The 16487-nt window shown below is 44.8% G+C and overlaps 1 protein-coding gene across 1 annotated transcript; it reads right to left on the reverse strand.

The window, feature by feature from the left end:
• Window positions 1–808: 808 nt before the first annotated feature.
• On the reverse strand, window positions 809–11135 carry drc1 (dynein regulatory complex subunit 1 homolog (Chlamydomonas)). The gene is made up of 17 exons (XM_038968031.1): window positions 11004–11135; window positions 10735–10822; window positions 10502–10614; window positions 10047–10230; window positions 9834–9971; window positions 8136–8222; window positions 7900–8022; window positions 7666–7805; window positions 3938–4072; window positions 2946–3215; window positions 2735–2837; window positions 2514–2603; window positions 2296–2382; window positions 1988–2133; window positions 1278–1430; window positions 1029–1131; window positions 809–915 (listed from the first exon to the last, which is right to left on the reverse strand). The coding sequence occupies exons 1-17, from the start codon at window positions 11129–11131 to the stop codon at window positions 859–861; spliced, it is 2145 nt and encodes a 714-aa protein (XP_038823959.1). The 5' UTR covers window positions 11132–11135; the 3' UTR covers window positions 809–858.
• Window positions 11136–16487: the final 5352 nt, after the last annotated feature.

Consider the following 16487-nt stretch of genomic DNA (forward strand, 5'->3'; position numbering starts at 1 on the left):
CGACAAAAAAAGATTTTGTTTGCACTAACACTAATAAGTGTATTATATTCTCCTGTTGATGAGTATGCAATATAAACATGTTGTCTGTTTTAACAATGATTTTAAATAAATGGAATTAATTGAAATAACAATTTTGACAACTGTTGGGTTTGTATCTGGTTACAATGTGTCATCCAGTGTGTGTCGCTGTGTTCTTTGTGTGTTTAAATGAATGCCAGAGGTTGCATTCGTATCAATATGACTCGCTATGAGTAGTGTTTGTGTGTCCGTGCGTGTACATTTCAGTTTTGTGTGTGTGTGTGTGTGTGTAAACATCTCTTCCTGCAGTCGTCCCAATACCAGTCTGTCGTGGTTGCTGAGCCCAATGCACGTGGTGTGTATCCTGGCCTGGAGGCAGTACAAGCTGCACTGTGTTCTACTGCTGGGGGCTGTCCTGGGACTACTGTTCCTGGGCCTGCTCTTCTTCTCCATGCCCTCTGCCCTCAGCAACAAGATCTTCAACATCGCTGGCTGAACACACTTCTCAACCACACACATGCAAACTTTCTCTCTCTCAATGTGCCTGATCCCTGAGTGGATTTGCACTATCTTATGCATTCATTGTTGGTATTTGAAAGGCTCTTTGTACACGCTCTAATGCATTGCACTATTATCACATATTGTTGGTATAATCTTCTATACATTCTACTTTACTATAAGGTAATACTCCCATTATGCACTTTATATTTTCTATTAAAAGTGTTAAACATCAACTCTCATTCCGTATGTTGATGAAGTGCTTTATTTTCATCATTAAATACTGAAGCATTTCCACTGCACTGTGGGTTTGTGTGTGCTCTTCCTGATCAGTCAGCTTGTTCACTCAGGAGCCAGCTGCATCACCAGGTTGGGCGGGATCTCCAGCTCAGCATTGACCTATGAGAAGAATGTAGATAGGTCAGTAGACGTGTCATTAAATTAGCAAACACATTCTGGACACAAACCCTCGAGATGCAATCACAGGCACACACACACACACACACACACACCCTGGAGTTGACGTATTGGTGAAGCAGCATCCGGAGCTCTGTGTTCTGTTGTTTCAGGCTCTGTGTGTCTGTGATGAACTTGGACCTCTCTGTCAGAACAATGCTAGGAACAAACAGATTTAAATAATCAATCAAAACCATGCTTAATCAATCACCACTTTTTATATCACCTGTTTTGTAACTCCATAAGAGGCCGCTACTATCTTGTCATTATGTGTATGTGTGTGTGGGCGAGTGTGTGGTACTCACTGGTACTTGTAAAGTGCTGTCTCCAGGGCGCCCCAGATCTTGAGTTTGGCCTCAGGGATGACGTCACCCATGGCCTCCCAGTAAGCAGCGTCTTCAGTGTCATCTCTCCCTCCTAGACCCAGCATACTGGGCTGGTGAGAGGTAGCTAACTCTCTGGGGAAATATCACAATCATCACTTCCTTGTGAGAATTTTTTTTTTGTAAAGTTACGCTTCCCCGTATAACATTTGTAAGGTCGTTTCTACACTGATTTAAGTTCGCTGTATTGAGTCCAATGTGTCACCACATAATTAAGCAATAAGGCCCGAGGGGTTGTGGTATATGGTCAATATACCAGGGCTAAGGGCTGTATCCAGGTATTCTGTGTTGCGTCATACGTAAGAACAGCCCTTAGCCCTGGTATATTGGTCATATACCACAAACCCCTGAGGTGCCTTATTGCTTAAATATACCACGGTATGACGCAAAACAACTCGTTTACTGTTCTAATTACGCTGGTAAGCTGTTTTTAATACCAATAAGGCACCTCAGGGGGTTTGTGGTATATGGCCAATATACCTCTGTGTTGCATCGTGCAAAAGAACAGCCCTTAGCCGTGGTATATTGACCCTATACCACACCCCTTTGGGCCTTATTGCTTAATACATGGGCAAGGCACTTGCTTGATTCTAAGTGGTATGCTAATTTGGGTATTGAAACATAGTGATGACCTTGGCCGGCAGTGGTGAGCAGTGAAGGCCCTCAGGGCCACCAGGACATCATTGGGATGGATGAGGTCAGACGGCGGGCTGCAGGAGGAGGTAAACTCCCCTCGCTCCGCCTGAGGACTGGCCACGCCCCATTTTGCAGACGCATCCTGAATAGGAAAAAAATAAGAAAAGAAAGACGGGGACCATGTTTTATGATCATTCTTCCAAGACGCCAGTGTGGAGCTGGTAATCATGGCTACTAACATCAGCCTCCTTCCCCCTCTCTTCATCCCTCCCTCCCCTCTCTTCTTCCCTCCCTCCCTCCTTACCTGGGTCTGCTCCCCTTGTGTATGTCTATACTTCATGAAGAAATCCGCCAGCTTGTACACGTCCTCCTCGCTCTCGATCCCCATGGCCTGGCAGAGAAGAGCAGAGCGGAGACAACACGGATACCGCTCCTCTGTCACTACTGTCACGTGTTTATGTGACAGTAAACGTATCGGTACAGGTGACATGACACACATACAGACGTCACAGTGTAACTCACAGTGAAGATGGAGTCCAGCTTCATGAGGGACTGCTCATCCTTCTCCAGTGGAGAGAGGAGCTTCAGAAGTTTGCTCTCTATCAGAAAACCCTGTGGAGGTGAGGGACGGAAGGAGTAAAAGTAGATTTAAGGCTAAATGTGGAAACTAGTTTAGTTAGATAACACAGTTCCTCTTCCTCTCTCTATTCCTCTTCATTCAGACACACAAGCTCTTAGCTCACCGCCTCGTCACACAGCAGCTCCAGGAGCTTCTTGACCATCTTCGCCGACACCGTCCCACTGTGCTCCGCCTCACTCCCTTCCCTCTCTCTCTCCACCTCACTGCTCCCACTCTCCAGCCCTGCTCCTGAGTCATACACCTCCACAGCCAACCCAGGGCTCTCTGCCCCAGGCCCAACCCCGGCTTCAGGCCCAACCCCTGCCTCCTGGTACTTCCCCTTCCCCGGGCTACATCCACTGGTCTGCCCAAGCTGGAGCAGCTCGGAGATGGCCTGGTGCGCAGTCTTCTGGGCCTGTCTCTGGGGCTGGAGGGGGCCGCAGCGCTCCATGAAAGCCAGTGATGGGCGCTGCCAGGCCAGGCCCAACTGCTGCTCGTGGACCAGCCGGTCCGTATCCAGGGCCTTCTCCACCAGCGCCTTGACCTCCTCCTCGTTCATCAGCCACACCTCCTCAAACTTCTTGGCATCGATGGCCGCAAAGTGCCTGAACGGAAGGAGGGTAAAGAGCATAGCCTTATTAGTAGGGATGGGCAAAACGAGGCTTTCTGAAGCGAAAAGCAATTAAGACATTGTGTCGAAGTCTCCCCAAGTGCTTGAGACATTGCATTTGACGTGACATTTGTTGGTCTGCTCGGTAAAGTTAAATTGCAGTTTTGACCCTCCCTAGGCTATAGCGTTAGACAGGGAGAGATATGAAAATGCAAAGACTGACAATTAAATCAAATCAAATTTTATTTGTCACATACACATGGTTAGCAGATGTTAATGCGAGTGTAGCGAAATGCTTGTGCTTCTAGTTCCGACAATGCAGTAATAACCAACGAGTAATCTAACCTAACAATTCCACAACTACTACCTTATACACACAAGTGTAAAGGGATAAAGAATATGTACATAAAGATATATGAATGAGTGATGGTACAGAACGGCATAGGCAAGATGCAGTAGATGGTATAGAGTACAGTATATACATATGAGATGAGTAATGTAGGGTATATAAACATAAAGTGGCATAGTTTAAAGTGGCTAGTGATACATGTATTACATAAAGATGGCAAGATGCAGTAGATGATATAGAGATTACATTCTCTGTATGGGGGTGTGTGTGTGTGTATGTGTGTGTGTGTGTGTGTGTGTGTGTGTGTGTGTGTGTGTGTGTGTGTGTGTGTGTGTGTGTGTGTGTGTGTGTGTGTGTGTGTTACTCACCTCATCTTCTTCTGCATGTGTTTGTACTGTTGCATAATGCGTGTGTAGTCATCAGTGAGGTTCTGGTTCTCCTCCCGGGACTGCTTCTCCTGGTTGGCACACTTGATCTTCAGGTTGTTGACAACATCCTGCAGTCTAGATGATATAAAAGTCACAGTAACTACAGCAGAACTACACAGGTATACGTGTTATTTACAAGCTAACCAGTTTCCCCCAAACTACAGTCCCAAACTGTTGTCAACTTTTGTCAATAGGATTAAAATATCTAATGGTGCTAAAGTAAACAAACCCACTGTGATAGAAGAGATTGGCGATTCAGCACCACAGAAGCGGACAGCGGTGGAAACAGAACTTAGAAATTCAGCGCCACATTGTAGTGGACAGCGCCCATCTAAGATGCAGCAAACATGTCTTTTGTACATCAGGTGGTATAATGTTGCTATAGTGATAGTGGTATACAGCGCATTCGGAAAGTATTCAGACCCCTTGACTTTTCCACATTTTTTTACGTTACAGCCTTATTCTAAAATGTATTAAATAAAAACAATTCCTCATCAATCTACACACAATACCTGTCGTCCCCACAGTGACTGTACGTATATACCCCAACCAGAAGCCATGGATTACAGGCAACATTCGCACTGAGCTAAAGGGTAGAGCTGCTGCTTTCAAGATGTGGGACTCGAGAAGCTTATAACCCGGAAGCTTATAAGAAATCCTGCTATGCCCTCCGTCGAAACATCAAACAGGCAAAGCGCCAATACAGGACTAAGATTGAATTGTACTACGCCGTCTCCGATGCTCGTCAGATGTGGCAGGGCCTGCAAACTATTACAGACTACAAAGGGAAGCACAGCCGCAAACTGCCCAGTGACACGAACATACCAGACGAGCTAAATCACTTCTATGCTCGCTTCGAGGCAAGCAACACTGAGGCATGCATGAGAGCATCAGTTGTTCCGGACGACTGTGTGATCACACTCTCCATAGCCAACGTGAGTAAGACCTTTAAACAGGTCAACATTCACAAGGCCGCTGGGCCAGACGGATTACCAGGACGTGTGCTCCGGGAATGTGCTGACCAACTGGCAGGTGTCTTCACTGACATTTTCAACATGTGTCCCTGATTGAGTCTGTAATACCAACAGGCTTCAAGCAGACCACCATAGTCCCTGTGCCCAAGAACACTAAGGTAACCTGCCTAAATGACTACAGACCCGTAGCACTCACATCCATAGCCATGAAGTGTTTTGAAAGGCTGGTAGTGGCTCACATTAACACCATTATCCCAGAAACCATAGACCCACGCCAATTTGCATACCGCTCAAACAGATCCACAGATGATGCAATCTCTATTGCACTCCACACTGCCCTTTCCCACCTGGACAAAAGGAACACCTACGTGAGAATGCTATTCATTGACTACAGCTCAGCGTTCAACACCATAGTGCCCTCAAAGCTCATCACTAAGCTAAGGATCCTGGGACTAAACACCTCCCTCTGCAACTGGATCCTGGACTTCCTGACGGGCTGCCCCCAGGTGGTGACTCTAGGTAGCAACACATCTGCCACGCTGATCCTCAACACTGGGGCCCCTCAGGGGTGTGTGCTCAGTCCCCTCCTGTACTCCCTGTTCACCCACGACTGCATGGCCAGGCCCGACTCCAACACCATCCTTAAGTTTGCAGACAACACAACAGTGATAGGTCTGATTACCAACAATGACGAGACAGCCTATAGGGAGGAGGTCAGTTACCTGGCCGGGTTGTGCCAGAATAACAACCTATCCCTCAACGTAATCAAGACAAAGGAGATGATTGTGGACTACACAAAAAGGAGGACTGAGCACGCCCCCATTCTCATCGACGGGGTTGTAGTGGAGCAGGTTGAGAGCTTCAAGTTCCTTGGTGTCCACATCACCAACAAACTAGAATGGGCCAAACACACCAAGACAGTCGTGAAGAGGGCACAACAAAACCTATTCCCCCTCAGGAGACTGAAAAGATTTGGCATGGGTCCTCAGATCATCAAAAGGTTCTACAGCTGCAACATCGAGAGCATCCTGACTGGTTGCATCACCGCCTGGTACAGCAAATGCTCGGCATCCGACCGCAAGGCACTACAGAGGGCAGTGCGTATGGCCCAGTACATCACTGGGGCTAAGCTGCCTGCCATCCAGGACCTCTACACCAGGCGGTGTCAGAGGAAGGCCCTAAAAATTGTCAAAGACCCCAGCCACCCCAGTCACAGACTGTTCTATCTGCTACCGCATGGCAAGCGGTACCGGAGCGCCAAGTCTAGGACCAACAGCTTTTGCCACCAAGCCATAAGACTCCTGAACAGGTAATCAGATGACTACTCTGACTTTTTGCATTGTGTATTTTTTACTTAAAAATTGCACTGTTGGTTAGGGCTTGTAAGTAAGCATTTCACTGTAGGGTCTACACCTGTTGTATTCGGCGCACGTGACAAATACACTTTGATTTGATTCGATTTTTTCCATTGATCATCCATGAGATGTTTCAACAACTTGATTGGAGTCCACCTGTGGTAAATTCTATTGATTGGATATGATTTGGAAAGGCACACACACCTGTCTATATAAGGTCCCACAGTTGACAGTGCATGTCAGAGCAAAAAAACAAGCCATGAGGTCGAAAGAATTGCCCGTAGAGCTCCGAGACAGGATTGTGTCGAGGCACAGGTCTGGGGAACAGTACCAAAACATTTGTGGCCTCCATCATTCTTAAATGGAAGAAGTTTGGACCCAACAAGACTCTTCCTAGAGCTGGCCGAGCAGCCAAACACCTCAGGGAGGTGACCAAGAACCCAAGCTCCAGAGTTCCTCTGTGGAGATGGTAGAACCTTCCAGAAGGACAACCATCTCTGCAGCACTCCACCAATCAGGCCTTTATGGTAGAGTGGCCAGACGGAAGCCACTCCTCAGTAAAAGGCACATGACAGCCAGAGATTGCCAAAAGGCACCTAAAGGACTCTCAGACCATGAGAAACAAGATTCTCTGGTCTGATGAAACCAAGATGGAACTCTTTGGCCTGAATGCCGAGTGTCACGTCTGGAGGAAACCAGGCACCGCTCATCACCTGGCCAATCCCATCCCTACGGTGAAGCATGGTGGTGGCAGCATCATGCTGTAGGGATGTTTTTCAGCGGCAGGGACTGAGAGACTAGTCAGGATCGAGGGAAAGATTAACAGAGCAAAGTACTGAGAGATCCTTGACGAAAACCTGCTCCAGAGCACTCAGGACCTCTGACTGGGGCAAAGGTTCACCTTCCAACAGGATAACGACCCTAAGCACACAGACAAGACAATGCAGAAGTGGCTTCGGGACAAGTCTCTGAATGTCCTTGAGTGGCCCAACCAGAGCCCGGACTTGAATACAATCAAACATCTCTGAAGAGACCTGAAAATAACTGTGCAGCGACGCACCCCATCCTACCCAACAGAGCTAGAGAGGATCTGCAGAGAAGAATGGGAGAAACTCCCCAAATACAGGTGTGCCAAGCTTGTAGCGTCATACCCAAGAAAACTCGAGGCTGTAATAGCTGCCGAAGGTGCTTCAACAAAGTACTGAGTAAGGGGTCTGAATACTTAAATGTGATATTTCAAAGACCTGTTTTTACTTTGTCATTATGGGGTATTGTGTGTAGATTGATGAAGGAAGTGAAGGGGTCTGAATACTTTTTGAATCATTGTAGCTGTAGCTACCTGGTGATCTTTCTCTTCTGCTGGGACTTGGTGATGGTGTTCTCTTCGTCTCTCTTCTTTAGCACCTGGAAGTTGTACTCCAGCTTCTCCTGGTTCAGCTGGTACGTAGCCTTCATCTGCTGCAGCTGCTGCTCCAGGATCTACACACACACACACACACACACCACAGCTCATTTAAAAACAGTCCCTAACATACCTGCATACTTGTTCCACTTTTTCATATTTTCCGTCTACCTGAACATCTGTGTCCAGTTTGATCTTGATCATATTGTATTCCTCCGCGTCCTCTGTCCTCAGCTGCTGCAGCAACACCTCATACTCATCCACCCTCTTCATCCTCTGCATCACGTTCTCCAGCTAGAGAGAGAGAGAGAGAGAGGGAGAAAGGAGAGACAAAGAGAGACACAAAAAGTTCAAGTACATTTTCAGGGCGAGAAGAGAGAGAGTCTATTTATTAGAATCCTATTTACCTCTTTGTCCCGGCGCTCCTTCATGTACTGTTCCCATTTCGTCCTGTTCCCAGTGAGTAGGATCTTCCGCTCATGCTCAAAGGAATTCTGCACAAAACAGGAGCAGGTCAACAACCATCAACAAACAGATCAATGAACATGTCAACAACCAAAATAACCATCCCGGTGACCAAAAACCCAACCAGACGCAGGAAACATCCCCAATCAAAGTCGGCAGGACACTGCATGGTCAGGGGAGACAGAAGGTGGCTCAGTGGAAGCTGATTGGACGAGCTATTGGAGGATGGATTCATTGTAATGAATAAAACATATCCAATGTATTGAAACCACGTTTGACTCCTTTCCATTCATTCCATTCCACCCAATACAATGAGCCCGTCCTCCTTTAGGTCCTCCCACCAGGCTCATATCGTTCATGTCAGCTCGTGGATCACCCACCAAGGGGTAACCCCTAGGGAATGTGTGGACGCTGTTCATCGACTACAGCTCGGCCTTAAATACCATAGTGCCCTATAAGCTCATCACGAAGCTCATGGCCCTGGGTCTGAACTCCTCCCTATGCAACTGTGTCCTGGACTTCCTGACGGGTCACCCCAAGGTGGGGAAGGTAGGCAACATTACCTTCTTGACAATCATTCTCAACACGGGGGCCCCACAAGGGTGCGTCCTCAGTCCCCTCCTGTATTCCCTGTATACCCACGACTGCATAGCCTCACACAGTTCCAACTCCATCATCAAATTCGCTGACGCATAACAGTAGTAGGCCTGTATACCAACAACGACACCCTACAGGGAGGAGGTAGGCACTCTGACGGCGTGGCGCCAGGTAAACAACCTCTCCCTCAACGTTAGCAAAACAAAGGAGCTGATTGTGGACTTCAGGAGGAACCAGGCTGGACACGCCCCCATCCTCATCAACAGGGCCGCCGTGGAGACGGCCAATAACTTCCAAATTCCTCGGCATACACATCTCAGAGAAGCTGAAATGGTCTAACCAATACGGACACCGTGGTGAAGAAGGCACGACAGCGACTCTTCAACCACCGTTGGGTGCACACTGCCTGCCCTACAGGACACCTACAACACCAGGTGTCGCAGGAAGGCCAAGAAGATCATCAAGGACCCCAACCATGTCCTGTTCTCCCCGCTTCAATTCCTCAGACGCAGGAAGTACAGCAGCATCATGGCAATAGACTGGCCAATAGTTTGCTGAATAGCCACCACCAGCTACCTGCTTCCGCCTCCTACTCCTCCTATGGACATTTCCCCCCAACACCCACTCAACGGTCACTTACCTTACATGCTGCTCCCACTATGGACATTTCCCAAACACCCCCCAAACTGACTTTTACTCTGCCCTCATCCCAACTACATTCATCACTGTTTCAGTTTTTAATATGTATATTATAGATTGTTTTTATTAGAATTGACATTGTTTTTTTTTCACTTGGTCCCCACACCTTCTAAATGGTCATGTTGCACCCCCTATGGTCATTACCCCCCACGCCCTCAACAGTCTTTACTATATAGTGCTATTTATATTTATATTGTTGTTGTTTTTTATCACCATTTTCATTCTTTTATTTCACTTAGTCCTGCATGTTTTAGCTCGGAGCCGAAGATTTTCACAGTACCCTGCATTCACACCTGCAAGCCTGTACATGTGAGGATTAAACACTGAATCTGAATGTGTCCCACCTCTATCTGGTCCAGTTCATCCCTGTAGGAGCCCATCAGAAACTTGACCTGGTCCTCCATTCTCTCAATCATCAGGTCCACATCCTCTGCCTGCTTCTTCAGATTTTTGACGTAGCGATCGTCACTTAACTTCATCTCCTACACACGCACACACATTATACATACAGACAAAACAAATGAATACACACAGGCACACACACACACACACACTACCTGCTGCAGCTCGAGGATGAGTTTGTTCTTGTCCTCTATGAGCAGGGCACACAGCTGCTGCTGGCTGCTCAGAGAGTCTCTCAAGTCCTGGGGGATCTCCTTCATCTTTGCCACCGTCCACTTCCTGGTGATCTCCTCAAACTTCTCCAGGCTCGACTTGGCCTCATTCTCCAGCTTCTCCACCCTGCTCAGGGGGGAGGGGTGGGAGGGGAGAGAGATAGAGGGAGGTCGGAGAGGAGGGTTTGAGAACATGCATGTTTGGTTGATAGTTAACAACGTTTCAATTATTGGGAGAACAGTTTTTTTGTTGAGCGGTGCTGTGAGGAGGTTGTATTAGTTTGACCTGCTTTTTGTCACAATGAGATACTGGCACGCATTTACAGTCCATGGCCAACAGAGGGAGCACTTCGACTACAACTGCTGCGGGGCACAGTCACTGATCCTGGGTATGGTACCTGAGTCTGTGGGCCTCCTCCACCTCTGTTTGACGCTGCGATTCCCTAGAATCAGCTGCTACCTGGATGTTGGTGACCAGCTCCGTCCCATCACTCTGCAGCTTTATCATACGCTGGGGGGAATGAGAGAAAGAAACATGTAGTGTGTGTGTGTGTGTTGTGTTGTGTTAACGTTATGTTTCATTGCTTCAAATTCATTTCTAATGCTAACAATAACATAGGCCTAATGGTACCTTCTCACTCTGTTCCACTTGATGCTGGCTTTTTCTGGCCTCCTCTTTGATTTCTTTCTTTTCATGGGAGTCATCTCCCAGTTCTTGTCTGAATGACAGATGGGAAAAGTACATCTTATTTTGGCATATATATATAGCTAGCTATAGCTAACACTAAAGTTGCAGAGGACAGAGTACACCTCACCTGCAATAGCTAAACAGCTAAGCTAAAAGTTTAACAGGTGGCTAACAGGTGCTATCTCAAACAGAAGCCAGCTAACGTTAGCTACCTTTTCTTGGCTTCACTTCGTGCAGCTATCCGGAGGCGACGGGCTGCAATTCTCTCCTCTGGATTTTCAGAGTCCACGGAAGGTCCAGCCTCCTCCGTATCCTCGCGTGGGTTACCGGTTTGACTCATCTTTTTCTTAGCTAGCTATCTAGTTAAGCTTATTACTTCGCTTCTACACAACCCAAGTGTGGAAAAAGTGTAAAGTGGCAACATCGCGAGCTACATGATGGTTTGTTGTTGTAATCGTTGCTATGGGTACGGTGGCCAGTCTCAATTCTGCACCCTACTGGAAGGAAATGTGAACTGCAGTGGAATGTCCCGCTTTACTACTGATTATGAAATAAAAGTGAATCAGAAAAATAAATTGCTACCTTTCTCCTAATGTAGAATAGACAGGGTAGGCTATCCTCACATCTCAGACTATTATTGCTCAAGTCTAATAATAATAATACAATAACACATTTGGTAAATACAAATAATGGTCATTTGGTACACTGTCTATTTTTGCCCTGGTAAGTAGCCTATTCATGTTGAGACCTGTACATACTGAGTAGCTATTTAACAAGAAAATCAGCTTCAGTGTCAATGTTGAGAAACATCCCACGTGTGGGATAATGTTAGAATTCTGCTGATCTAACCTTTTTGAATTCATGAAAAGTTTATAAAACCAAATCGTATTTGATCTCATGTGGGCTAAAAAGCTAAAGGTCTTTGGATGTTCAGTTTCCACCAAAACAAGCAGCTTATTTCTCCCTGAATATCTCCACTCTGACAGCCTGCCATTGGGGTTACGCTCTTTATTTATGAATCTATAACTTGCGGTGTGGAATGAACGTATTTCCTGTGCATGAGAGAGCTTCATCAATACAGACCCTAGTATACTGAACAAAAATATAAACGCAACATGTCAAGTGTTTCATGAGCTGAAATAAAAGATCCCAGAAATGTTCCATATGCACAAAAATCTTATTTCTTTCATATTTTGTGCACAAATTTGTTTACCTCCCTGTTAGTGACCAAAGATAATCCATCCACCTGACAGATGTGGCATATCAAGAAGCTGATTAAACAGCATGATCTTTACACAGGTGCACCTTGTGCTGGGGACAATCTAAAATGTGCCATTTTGTCACACAACACAATGCCACAGATTTCTCAAGTTGAGGGAGCGTACAATTAGCATGCTGATTGCAGGAATGTCCACCAGAGCTATTGCCAGAGAATGTAAGGTTCATTTCTCTACCATAAGCCGCATCCAGCATTGTATTAGAGAATTCTGAAGTATGTCCAACCGGTGGGGGGAGGGGACTCATTCTGATTTGCTGGGCCTGGCTACCCTGTGGGTGGGCCTGGCTCCCAACAACTCCCTAGGCCCACCCATGGCTGCGCCCCTGCCCAGTCATGTGAAATCCATAGATTAGGGCCTAATGAATTTATTTCAATTGACTGATTTCCTTATATGAACTGTAACTCAGTAAAATCTTTGAAATGGTTGCATGTTACGTTTATATTTTTGTTCAGTATGGATTATGCATTATTAACAGAGGGTTTTAAAGCGTGTTCTTCTGTCTCTGATGTTGTTCTCTCTCCTGAGTCCTGATCCAGACATATATGTCTTTAGGAGCTCATCATATGCCTAACTATTTGCACACATCCTGACAAAGGGAATACTCTATTCAAAGCGAGGATGCCGTGTTAAATGTATCTTTGGTGAGAATGTGGTTCAGTCAGGTTGTGTAAAGCATGTCTTCCAGGTCTACCTGCATGAGTTCTTTCTTTCTGGCTCTTAGTTTTGTCTCCTTTAGCTGTTGAAATTACTGGAGGTATTTCTGGTTCTATGCATTACATATCTACACACTGCACCCCATCTACCCTCTGACAGCCTCTGGATGTCCTCTGTCTCACTCACCTACTCACACACACACACACACACAACACGTACATATTCTAATCTATCTGGTTGAGGCTTCAGTCGTCTTCCTAAGCACCTCCGTGTTCATGTTAATCCCAAATGTAGCGGTCTGAGTGGAGAGACTGAGTTCTGTTCTGAGGCTTGGAGCCCAACGGCTGATGAGATTGTGTACAGAGAGCCAGGCAGGAGTAAGATAGTATTGGAGCATGTAAATGCTATTTATGCAACTTTTGTTTATGGTAAATAGTGTTTAAGTATTACGCTGTATTACAGTGCTTTCAGAAAGTATTCAGACCCCTTAGCTTTTTAACATTTTGTTGTTTACAGACTGAATTTAAAAATGATTCTATTTAGATTTTTTTGTCACTGGCCTACACACAATACCCCATAATATTAAAGTGGAATTATGTTTTTAGAAATTTTGACAAATTAATAAAAAATGAAAAGCTGAAATGTCATAAGTACTCAACCTCATTGTTATGGTAAGCCTAAATAAGTTCAGGAGTAAAAATGTGCTTAAAAAGTCAAATCAAATCAAATCACATTTTATTGGTCACATACACATGGTTAGCAGATGTTATTGCGAGTGTAGTGAAATGCTTATGCTTCTAGATCCGACAGCATCTAACAGGTAATATCTAACACTTCCACAACAAAACCTAATATCTAACAAATTCCACAACAAAACCTAATATCTAACAAATTTCACAACAAAACCTAATACACACAATCTAGTAAAGGAATGGGATGAGAATATATAAGTATAAAATATATGAATGAGCGGCTAAGATGCAATAGATAGTAAAGAATAGATAGTGAAGGATACAGTATATACATATGAGATGAGTAAGCGAGATATGTAAACATTCTTAAAGTGGCATTAATAAAGTGACTAGCGTTCCATTTATTAAAGTGGCAAATGATATGAAATCTGTAGGTAGGCAGCCACCTCTCTGTGTTATGTTTGGGTCAAATCCAATAGAACACATTACTGAGCACCACTCTCCATATTTTCAAGCAAAGTGGTAGTTGCATCATGTTATGGGTGTGCTTGTAATCGTTAAGGACTGGGGACTTTTCCAGTATAAAAATTAAATGGAATGGAGCTAAGCGCAGGCAAAATCCTACAAGAAAACCTGGTTCTGTCTATTTTCCACCAGACACTGGGAGATGAATTCACCTTTCAGCAGGACAATAACCTAAAACACAAGGCCAAATCTACACTGGAGTTGCTTACCAAGAAGACATCGAATCTTCCTGAGTGGCCGAGTTATAGTTTTGACTTAAATTTACTTGAAAATCTATGTCAAGACCTGAAAATGGTTGTCCAGCAATGAACAACAACCAATTTGACAGAGCTTGAATCATTTTGAAAATAATAAATGGGCAAATGTTGCACAATCCAGGTGTAGAAAGCTCACAGCTGCAATCACTGCCAAATGTGCTTCAACAAAGTATTGACTCGGGTGTGAATACTTATGTAGATATATTTTTATATTTAATTTTCAATACATTTTCAAAAATGTGTAAAAACATATTTTCATGTTGTCGGTATTAATTTTAATTCACGCTGTACAGTAGCACAACAACATTTTAATTGAACCTTCATTTAACTGGGCAAGTCAGTTAAGAACAAATTCTTATTTACAATGACGGCCTACAAGTAAAGGGGAATGAATGCTTTCTGAAGGCACCGTATATACTATTATACATTAGCATTATTAGCGTTAGCATTTATGTTACTCGCCGCTTCTCATTTCAACTAACGTTCCGTGTTGTTTCCACACCTTTTTTCCCCGAAGCTATACATCCCTTGAAAGGAGACTATAGCGTCAATAGAGGGAATGTCTATTTTCCATATCAAAGCCCCTTATGGCCATTTGAGAGCGGAGCATGACCTTGTCCAACCAGCCCAGCCACAAGGGAAAGGGAAGGGAGAAGGGGATACCTAGTCAGTTTCACAACTTAATGCATTCAACCGAAATATGTTTTCCGCATTTAACCCAACCCCTCTGAATCAGAGAGATGCGGGAGGCTGCCTTAATCGACGTCCATGTCATCAGCAACCGGGGAACAGGTGTTGTTGGGGGGTTAACTGCCTTGCTCAAGGGCAGACAGGCAGATTTGTTTCACCTTGCCAGAAGATTACGGGAGTGAAAGAACACACTAAAGCACCTGCTGAGTGTTGCACAAGTGTTTACAAGATAATGACAGCATTTGTTGTTGGGAGAAAAGGGGTCCTTCTTGAATTGCGGTAGTAATTGTCCCTTGATTTTGGCACCATGTAAAAACACTTTAAAATGACAAAAACATGACAAATAACACATTTTCCATTTTATTTAACTGTTATTTAATAAGGACACATATGTAATTCCTTTATACTGCAAAATATATATTTGCTTTGTAGAAACTACTATGGGCTAACAAATTGGCTTATCCCACTGATGATGTGTTGAGGTGTTGTAAAATGTTTGGGGGATTTAGAGATATTTATCTATTATTTTGAATGCTAGACAGTGTACAAAAGTATTTCATATATTGTATATATTAATAAAAACAAAGGAGGCTATTAAAAAACACCTATTTTTTGCTTAGTCAGTTTCAACTAGTCAGTTTCACAGCTTAATGCATTCAACCGAAATATGTTTTCCGCATTCCGCAGTGGGAGGCTGCCTTAATCGACGTCCATGTCATCTCTCTGATTCAGAGGGGTTGGGTTAAATGCGGAAAACATATTTCGGTTGCATGCATAAAGTTGTGAAACTGACTAGGTATCCCCTTTCCCTTCCCTTTCCCTTGTGGCTGGGCTGGTTGTATACTGTAATATATTAGTATTTACAGTTAAATATAGTATAAATACTGTAGTAAAAGAAAACTGTAGTATATATTATAGTAATTGTTTTGGTGGACTTTAATGAATTTAATGACTTTACAGTAAAGCTGTGGTGCGGCTCCTCTCTGATGAGAATCCTCTGGAACGACAGGCCCCGGGGGCTTTCCCTGCACTTAGGTCGCTGTAGGGACGACCACAACACACACACCCACACACACTCAAACACAGTGCTGAAAAAGGATGTTCGCACAAACGGGTGCAAGTGAAATGTTGACAGGAGCATAGAAAGAGGACAGGACAGGAGTGTGTGTGTAAATGAGTGTGTGTTTGTGTCTGCGTGAGTGTACTTAAAGTCAATGTTCTAAATCTGCTCAGTGGGGAAGGGGAGTGGGGGGTGCTATACTGTATGTGTGTACTGCACTTGTCTGTGAATGTGTGTGTACTGTGCACCTCTGTGAACGTGTGTGTGTGTGTGTGTGTGTGTGTGTGTGTGTGTGTGTGTGTGTGTGTGTGTGTGTGTGTGTGTGTGTGTGTGTGTGTGTGTGTGTGTGTGTGTGTGTGTGTGTGTGTGTGTGTGTGATGTGCACATCTGAATATGCTTTCTGTGGTAATGTCAATAATGTGAAGAATAAGCCTTACTCAGAAGAGCCTGTTTCCCTGTCAGAGGTAAAATTCTATCGCTGGCACCCTTTGGGGTGTGTGAATACTGGTCCCTACTGGTCTGTCTGTGGAAGAGGAGG

Source organism: Salvelinus namaycush, chromosome 29 (genome assembly GCF_016432855.1).
Source record: "Salvelinus namaycush isolate Seneca chromosome 29, SaNama_1.0, whole genome shotgun sequence".
NCBI lineage: Eukaryota > Metazoa > Chordata > Actinopteri > Salmoniformes > Salmonidae > Salvelinus > Salvelinus namaycush.

Coding starts and splice junctions, on each gene's coding strand:
- drc1 (XM_038968031.1), bottom strand. CDS start 11,131: ATGAGTCAAACCGGTAACCCACGCGAGGATACGGAGGAGGCTGGACCT. Junction 10,823..11,003: donor CGAAGTGAAGCCAAGAAAAG/GTAGCTAACGTT, acceptor TCTGTCATTCAG/ACAAGAACTGGGAGATGACT. Junction 2,134..2,295: donor CACAAGGGGAGCAGACCCAG/GTAAGGAGGGAG, acceptor TTTCCTATTCAG/GATGCGTCTGCAAAATGGGG.